The sequence below is a fragment of the Taudactylus pleione genome, unplaced genomic scaffold (assembly GCF_031769625.1).
Source record: "Taudactylus pleione unplaced genomic scaffold, aTauple2 ptg001760l, whole genome shotgun sequence".
Taxonomy (NCBI): domain Eukaryota; kingdom Metazoa; phylum Chordata; class Amphibia; order Anura; family Myobatrachidae; genus Taudactylus; species Taudactylus pleione.
Window position 1 is genome coordinate 586852 of NW_028286157.1, and position 9843 is coordinate 596694.

At 48.8% G+C, this 9843-nt stretch overlaps 1 protein-coding gene across 1 annotated transcript in view; it reads left to right on the forward strand.

Annotated features, from left to right (window-relative positions):
* PTGIR (prostaglandin I2 receptor) overlaps window positions 1-2849 on the forward strand; it is a 46458-nt gene extending 43609 nt beyond the window's left edge. Inside the window, exon 2 of the mRNA XM_088464704.1 lies at window positions 2595-2849. Within this exon, the coding sequence (XP_088320830.1) occupies window positions 2595-2849 (255 nt within the window). The remainder of the gene's footprint in view (window positions 1-2594) is intronic.
* The last annotated feature ends 6994 nt before the right edge of the window (window positions 2850-9843 follow it).

The window sequence follows — 9843 nt, forward strand, 5'->3', positions numbered from 1 at the left end:
TGGGTATAAGGCACAGTGATCCCTATAGCTGCATACACACACAACGATTGAGTTAATGAACGATTTTAGTAAACAATTTTCTACCTTGAAAAATTGAACTAAAATCGTTTACTAAAGTTGTTCATTTAAATGTAATGAACGATTTTTATGAACTACAAACGATTTTTGCATATTAACTTAATGAAAATCGTTGAGTTGACAAGTCTGACAGAACTACAAACGTGAACGCGCATGAACAATAATCGTTCATCGTTTGACTCAGAAAAGGAACAATTTTTTCAAACAATTATCGTTAAACGATATCGTTTAACGATAATCACTCAAAGAATCGTTGTGTGTGTATGCACCTTTAGGCTACATGAATTTTCTGAAAAGTATCAGTGTGATTTCATCACCCAGTAGATCTTACTGACTGCTTTGGGGCTCGTTTACATTTGGATGTAAGTCAGTATTATGATACGCCCCTCAGATGTAGCAGTACTGTCCACTGTACCGCCGCGCTCATAGGTGCTGCTTTCACGCTCTCCCTGACATGATTTTTCAAAAGTAGGCCAGTATGATTGTACATCAGAGTTATGGGGGTGTCTACCCTCTGTGTGTTCTGCAATAGAGTTATGGGGGTGTCTGCCCCTCGTGTGTTCTGCACCAGAGTTATGGGGGTGTCTGCCCCTCGTGTGCTCTGCACCAGAGTTATGGGGGTGTCAGTACTTTTGGTGCTCTGCACCAGAGTTATGGGGGTGTCTGTCCTTTTGGTGCTCTGCACCAGAGTTATGGGGGTGTCTGCCCTTTGGGTGCTCTGCACCAGAGTTATGGGGGTGTCTGTCCTTTTGGTGTTCTGCACCAGAGTTATGGGGGTGTCTGCACCAGAGTTATGGGGGTGTCTGCCCTTTGTGTGCTCTGCACCAGAGTTATGGGGGTCTGCTCCTCGTGTGCTCTGCACCAGAGTTATGGGGGTGTCTGCCCTTTATGTGCTCTGCACCAGAGTTATGGGGGTGTCTGCTCCTCGTGTGTTCTGCACCAGTTATGGGGGTGTCTGCTCCTCGTGTGCTCTGCACCAGAGTTATGGGGGTGTCTGCCCTTTATGTGCTCTGCACCAGAGTTATGGGGGTGTCTGCCCCTCGTGTGCTCTGCACCAGAGTTATGGGGGTGTCTGCCCCTCGTGTGTTCTGCACCAGAGTTATGGGGGTGTCTGCCCCTCGTGTGCTCTGCACCAGAGTTATGGGGGTGTCTGCACCAGAGTTATGGGGGTGTCTGCCCTTTGTGTGCTCTGCACCAGAGTTATGGGGGTCTGCTCCTCGTGTGCTCTGCACCAGAGTTATGGGGGTGTCTGCCCTTTATGTGCTCTGCACCAGAGTTATGGGGGTGTCTGCTCCTCGTGTGTTCTGCACCAGTTATGGGGGTGTCTGCTCCTCGTGTGCTCTGCACCAGAGTTATGGGGGTGTCTGCCCTTTATGTGCTCTGCACCAGAGTTATGGGGGTGTCTGCCCCTCGTGTGCTCTGCACCAGAGTTATGGGGGTGTCTGCCCCTCGTGTGTTCTGCACCAGAGTTATGGGGGTGTCTGCACCAGAGTTATGGGGGTGTCTGCCCTTTGTGTGCTCTGCACCAGAGTTATGGGGGTGTCTGCCCTTTATGTGCTCTGCACCAGAGTTATGGGGGTGTCTGCTCCTCGTGTGCTCTGCACCAGAGTTATGGGGGTGTCTGCCCTTTATGTGCTCTGCACCAGAGTTATGGGGGTGTCTGCCCCTCGTGTGTTCTGCACCAGAGTTATGGGGGTGTCTGCCCCTCGTGTGTTCTGCACCAGAGTTATGGGGGTCTGCTCCTCGTGTGCTCTGCACCAGAGTTATGGGGGTGTCTGCCCTTTATGTGCTCTGCACCAGAGTTATGGGGGTGTCTGCTCCTCGTGTGTTCTGCACCAGTTATGGGGGTGTCTGCTCCTCGTGTGCTCTGCACCAGAGTTATGGGGGTGTCTGCCCTTTATGTGCTCTGCACCAGAGTTATGGGGGTGTCTGCCCCTCGTGTGCTCTGCACCAGAGTTATGGGGGTGTCTGCCCCTCGTGTGTTCTGCACCAGAGTTATGGGGGTGTCTGCCCCTCGTGTGCTCTGCACCAGAGTTATGGGGGTGTCTGCCCTTTGTGCGCTCAGCAGCGGAGATGTGGGGGGGTCAGTCTATCATGTATTACATGGAGGGGGCTGTGTATGATTACAGAGATAGGAGACGCACTGCAATGTTACAAGGAATCTGTCAGTATACAGTAAATGAGCCTCTCTGACGGTCTGTAAAGTAGAAGAACACCACATGCTATGTAGGCGGAGGGGAGAATGATGTGCTCCGTGTGTGTGATAGTGGGGGCTCTGCTGACGTCTATATAAATGTGTCTATCTCGCTACCCATCAGCCTCCACCTCATAAACTAGAGGAACACGATAACCACAATAACATTCTGCATATCACTGGTGCACGTTGAAGGGATTAGATTCCCGGCCTGTAATACATCATCCCCAGCAGGGTCCTGCACCCCTTCCGCTCCGGCAGTGCTGCGCCTATGTAATGTGGGGTACAGGGGTGTCTGACCTGTCCTATTTCTTTCACACAGCTTCGAGCTTTCCTGGGCACCTTATACAAGAACAACGAGACCCTGGACGAATCCGGCGACCTTCTGGCCTTCAGGTTCAGCGCTCTCAACCCCATCCTGGACCCCTGGATTTTCATCATCTTCAGAGGCTCTGTCTTCAGGAAACTCCACTCTCTGCTCTGCACGGCCTGGGGCAAGCCTGCCAAACCCGCTACAGGCTCCGCATCTCAAGAGACCGGTCCTATCAGTCCAATGACCTCCATCTCCGGACCCTAAGAGACCACCACGGGCAATGCACAGTGTGCCAAAAAAACAGGGGCCCTCTCCCCTCGACTATATGTAAGCAAGAGAGACATCATCTATCGAGAATGTGACCGTTTGTACTAGATAAAAAATAAAAGACAGACACCTCCAGTGCTTACATGGGGAGACGAGACGCCCGCGTGGACGGGTCTGTTACAGAGAGACGAGTTATTTATGACGCTAGCGTCCCCGCCGCACTCAGGGGAAGCTGGACGCCTCCTTATACATTTATGTCTGATTTACCACTATAGTGCGGAGAGGGGCCTCATCTCCCCCAGTATTATACCTAGACGTGCCCAATGGCCACCCAGGATAGTCAGCTTTCTCACAGAGAGACTGTAACCTAATACATATTACTGCGCTGTTCTCATAGACGTGGAAGGAAGATGTAAAGTACACTTGTCACATAAAGAGATTATTTGCTGCCAGAAGTGAGGCCATAAAACTGATAAATTGCTGGTTTCAGTCACTAGAGGGAGAATGGGCGGGAATGGTACAAGATCGCTGTATAGTAAATGAATTGCGCAATATGCAGCATGTGGGTCGGTGAAAGGCCCCAGAACTACTCACCACTACGCTTGATCTGGAATATCCGCAGCCGGGAAGAGCGACGTCCCCAGCACCCATGGGACATTCCGCCCTGACAGAACCAGCGCTAGATTTACAGGCGCCAGTGATATATGTACAACAGGCGGACGAGGAAATGCAGATAAAGGGCCATATTCATAGTTGCACGTAAATCGACCGCAGAAATAAATGTGATTCTCTGTATTTAGTGTTGGCGGCCTCTATGCGACTGCACCGCCCCTATACATCTGCCGGTGGAAGCGATCACGATTTTTATCTTTGCATATATGCACCGGCACGATCCTTTGCGCAAAAATTCTGCAATTCCGTCACCACGCCCACAAATATATTAGGTGTAACGCCCTGCTGCCTCCCGGTCATGGCCAAATGGAGATTCTTCTGAGAACACGTAATAGCTCTAAATTGCACGCGGAGGCCCTGAATCCTGCGCAGTCTGCCAAACATCCGTACACGGGCGGAATTACGTGCAACTCTGAAGTAGGCCCAAAGTCTGAGTGGTGATAAAATCAGACTGTACAGTTATTTATAAAGCTACAGTAACCGGCACAGCGCTGTAAGGAGACCGTGGGCAGCGTTTAATGAGAGATCGTCTCCAGCTGGTCTCTGGTACTACGTCCATCTTACCTCGCTGTCTGTCTGTAATTACCCAGTCTCCTTATATTACTGCTGTATTCCCAATTCCCACACAGTGTAATGTGCTGGCGTTATTGTAGTAAATTATAATAATGGCGAGACAGAGGCGGACGGGGGTGAGAGTGCGAATATCTCTATTGCCGTATACTGGTGTCAGCGCAGCGTCACAGACACAAATAGCGCTAATAGGGACCCTGCACCCCTAATGCTGACAGAGTCTATTCCAGCGATGCCCGGCGACTCCTCATTGCGCCATACCACAGACTCGGGATAGGAAACGCTGCTTAGAGTATTTGGCATGGGAAGGGTCACACTAGGGGACCAGTCTTCATTCTGCAAACACGTCTCTAAAGGCACTGATAGATGGGGGCTTGTCGCTGTCACTTACATTCTACACAAGCTGATTGGATGCTATGGGAAACTCCTACACTCGTCCTCATCAGCACGTGCGTCCTCCTACACTCGTCCTCATCAGCACGTGCGTCCTCCTACACTCGTCCTCATCAGCACGTGCGTCCTCCTACACTCGTCCTCATCAGCACGTGCGTCCTCCTACACTCGTCCTCATCAGCAGGTGCGTCCTCCTACACTCGTCCTCATCAGCACGTGCGTCCTCCTACACTCGTCCTCATCAGCACGTGCGTCCTCCTACACTCGTCCTCATCAGCACGTGCGTCCTCCTACACTCGTCCTCATCAGCACGTGAGTCCTCCTACACTCGTCCTCATCAGCACGTGCGTCCTCGTACACTCGTCCTCATCAGCACGTGCGTCCTCGTACACTCGTCCTCATCAGCACGTGCGTCCTCCTACACTCGTCCTCATCAGCACGTGCGTCCTCCTACACTCGTCCTCATCAGCACGTGCGTCCTCCTACACTCGTCCTCATCAGCACGTGCGTCCTCCTACACTCGTCCTCATCAGCACGTGCGTCCTCCTACACTCGTCCTCATCAGCAGGTGTCCGCGTACACTCGTCCTCATCAGCAGGTGCGTCCTCCTACACTCGTCCTCATCAGCACGTGCGTCCTCCTACACTCGTCCTCATCAGCACGTGCGTCCTCCTACACTCGTCCTCATCAGCACGTGCGTCCTCCTACACTCGTCCTCATCAGCACGTGAGTCCTCCTACACTCGTCCTCATCAGCACGTGCGTCCTCCTACACTCGTCCTCATCAGCACGTGCGTCCTCGTACACTCGTCCTCATCAGCACGTGCGTCCTCGTACACTCGTCCTCATCAGCACGTGCGTCCTCCTACACTCGTCCTCATCAGCACGTGCGTCCTCCTACACTCGTCCTCATCAGCACGTGCGTCCTCCTACACTCGTCCTCATCAGCACGTGCGTCCTCCTACACTCGTCCTCATCAGCACGTGCGTCCTCCTACACTCGTCCTCATCAGCAGGTGTCCGCGTACACTCGTCCTTTTAGTGGCATAAAGCACAAGTTGTCAGATTACACACAACGATACATGGGGCGAGGAATTGCGTGGTTCACTCTGACCTCTGGGCCTGATTCAGACCCGCTCGCGAGTGCTCGCAAGCGGGTCGATGTTGGGCCAGTGCACATGCGCACGATGGACCCGGCTCCGTCGTGCGCATGCGTGAGACCCGGATAGCGACGGGCAAGCCGTCGCTATGGGTCTCGCTACAAAGGGGGCGTGCTGTCGGTGGTGAGTGACAGCACGCCCCCTTTGGTGGGCGTGCTGGGGGTGTGGCTGGCCAGATGGAGGTGTTCCCATGGGAACGCCTACCGTCTGGGGCCGGCCCCACTGACATCACTAGTGATAGAGCCAAAAGCACTCTAGGGCTTGCGGCAGACGAGACCCTACCACAAGGGTCTCGTCGCAAACCTGATGCATCGCGACCATCTTTTTGGCCGCTCGCTATAGCTGTGGGTGGTCAGGAGGCCGCTCTAAAATCAGGAAGGACCGCCCTGAATCAGAGTGAGCGCTCTGTCAGAGAATCAGGGCCTCTGTCTTTTGCATTTTTACCCAAATTAAGGTCTGCGTCGCGCGCTGCGGGCAATGAGAATAACCAGGGAGGTCGTGCATTGTACTTTTGCTGCATCAGTGATGTGAATAAGACATATTTTGTGAAATCCGTTGCAAGACGCATGGCGCAGCTTAGTTGCACAGTATGAGGCGCCCAAACCAGTTTGTGTGGCACAATTAGAGGTTAGTCGCTCCCCAGTATATCTGATGGTTCCTCCTATACGGCTCTAAGTATATGCATAAAATATATAGAATTATAGGAATATTCTCATTTACCTCATTACAAAGTGTTGCCCGGATACAGGCGGAGAAGGAAGCGTTCGCTCACAATGACATCACTGCGCACGTTAGAAGTGAACCATATTACAGGGATAGGCCAGCGCGTGCAGGGAGCTCATCGGAGATTTATACAACGCATTCGCCCCCCTCTATGATGCTGCAGTGGTCAGAATCGCGTTATTCTGGAGGACAGGACACTGCGCAGTGTCAGGACGCACTTCTACCGATGGACCGATAATACTACCGTGTCTCTTACAGCCGCCTACAACCAGGAGAGAAGTGAAACAGACGGGAAGTGTGATATTAGCAGAATAGAACAATAAAGAGTGTAAGCGTGTCAGACGCGTTGTGAGTGCGTTGTTATTTATGTAACGTGGCACAATCCGTGTGCCTGTAATATGGACCCGCACCTGGCACCACATAGAAATGCTGATACATTGTATTGGGGACGCATCGAGGTACTTGGGAATTTCGGGACTAAAGGCCACATTTATAACATATATGCAGGATATCCTATGATAAAGGTTACCCACAATACTGACTACCACACGGGTGTATATACAGGGGGGATATCTGCCCTGATCCACCATTTCCGACCGAAAAAGCAGCCCCCATAGATTGCAATGGAGACTGCTAAAATGGCGAATGTAGCCTGACCCGGTATCTAACGCCGCCTTCAGGTGACTTTAGCCATTGCAGGTTATGGGCTACAATAATCCCCGGCACCGGGCACTCGCACATGCGTGGTCTAATAACTGCAAATGCACCAATAGTGCGGCCAGCCAGGTCCAGCACCCGGAAGTGATGGCATCAGCTGTACACATCACTGGGACGGGCACCTATCACAGCCCCAGCGCCCGGATGTGCCCCACATACATCTGGGTGATCATTAGCATTTTTAATAAGAAATAAGAACAATTATTGCACCAGTTAAGTCTAAATACAGATGTAAGACAACCACTATAAGTAGGATATAAATTAAACAATAAATCTGAGCAGGCAGCGTCTGTGCTCACTTACAGTATTATTATTATACAGTATTATTATTATACATTATTATACAGTATTATTATTATACAGTATTATTATTATACATTATTATACAGTATTATTATTATACAGTATTATACAGTATTATTAAGTATTATACAGTAATATTATTATACAGTATTACTATTATACAGTATTATAATTATATATTATACAATATTATTATACAGTATTAGTATTATACAGTAATATTATTATACATTATTATTATACAGTATTACTATTATACAGTATTATACAGTATTATTACTATACAGTATTATTATACAGTACTAGTATCATACAGTATTGTATTATTATACAGTATTATACAGTATTATTATACAGTATTATGATTATACAGTATTATTATACAGTATTATACAATATTACTATACAGTATTATTATACAGTACTAGTATTATACAGTATTGTATTGTTATACAGTATTATACAGTATTATTATTCTACAGTATTATACAGTATTATTATACAGTATTATTATTATACAGTAAGTATATACAGAACACGGAAACGGAAGAAAGACTCTACGACAGCGGCTCCCAAACTTTCCTGAATCACTGCGCCCATACATTAGTGCCCCTTAGTCACATTACACCTCACAGTAGCGCCCCTTAGTTACATTACACCTTACAGTAGTGCATCTTTGACACATTACACCTCACAATAGTTCCCCTTAGTCACGTTACACCTCACAATAGTTCCCCTTAGTCACGTTTCACCTCACAGTAGTTCCCCTTAGTCACGTTTCACCTCACAGTAGCGCCCCTTAGTTACATTACACCTTACAGTAGTGCATCTTTGACACATTACACCTCACAATAGTTCCCCTTAGTCACGTTACACCTCACAATAGTTCCCCTTAGTCACATTACACCTTACAGTAGTTCCCCTTAGTCACATTACACCTCACAGTAGTGGCCCTTAGTCACATTACACCTTACAGTAGTGCATCTTTGACACATTACACTGCACAGTAGTGCCCCTTAGTCACATTACACCTTACAGTAGTGCATCTTTGACACATTACACTGCACAGTAGTGCCCCTTAGTCACATTACACCTCACAGTAGTGTCCCTTAGTCACATTACACCTTACAATAGTTCCCCTTCGTCACATTACACCTCACAGTAGTGCCCCTTAGTCACATTACACCTCACAGTAGTGCCCCTTAGTCACATTACACCTCACAGTAGTGTCCCTTAGTCACATTACACCTCACAGTAGTGCCCCTTAGTCACATTACACCTCACAGTAGTGCCCCTTAGTCACATTACACCTCACAGTAGTGTCCCTTAGTCACATTACACCTCACAGTAGTTCCCCTTAGTCACATTACACCTTACAGTAGTGCCCCTTAGTCACATTACACCTCACAGTAGTGCATCTTTGACACATTACACTGCACAGTAGTGCCCCTTAGTCACATTACACCTTACAGTAGTGCATCTTTGACACATTACACTGCACAGTAGTGCCCCTTAGTCACATTACACCTCACAGTAGTGTCCCTTAGTCACATTACACCTTACAATAGTTCCCCTTCATCACATTACACCTCACAGTAGTGCCCCTTAGTCACATTACACCTCACAGTAGTGTCCCTTCGTCACATTACACCTCACAGTAGTGCCCCTTAGTCACATTACACCTCACAGTAGTTCCCCTTAGTCACATTACACCTTACAGTAGTGCCCCTTAGTCACATTACACCTCACAGTAGTTCCCCTTAGTCACATTACACCTTACAGTAGTGCCCCTTAGTCACATTACACCTCACAGTAGTGCATCTTTGACACATTACACTGCACAGTAGTGCCCCTTAGTCACATTACACCTTACAGTAGTGCATCTTTGACACATTACACTGCACAGTAGTGCCCCTTAGTCACATTACACCTCACAGTAGTGTCCCTTAGTCACATTACACCTTACAATAGTTCCCCTTTGTCACATTACACCTCACAGTAGTGCCCCTTAGTCACATTACACCTTACAGTAGTGCCCCTTAGTCACATTACACCTCACAGTAGTTCCCCTTAGTAACATTACACCTCACAGTAGTGCCCCTTAGTCACATTACACCTTACAGTAGTGCCCCTTAGTCACGTTACACCTCACAGTAGTGCACCTTAGTCACGTTACACCTCACAGTAGTGCCCCTTAGTCACATTACACCTCACAGTAGTTCCCCTTAGTCACATTACACCTCACAGTAGTGCCCCTTAGTCACGTTACACCTCACAGTAGTGCACCTTAGTCACGTTACACCTCACAGTAGTTCCCCTTAGTCACGTTACACCTCACAGTAGTGCCCCTTAGTCACGTTACACCTCACAGTAGTTCCCCTTAGTCACGTTACACCTCACAGTAGTGCATCTTTGACACATTACACCTTACAGTAGTGCCCCTTAGTCACATTAC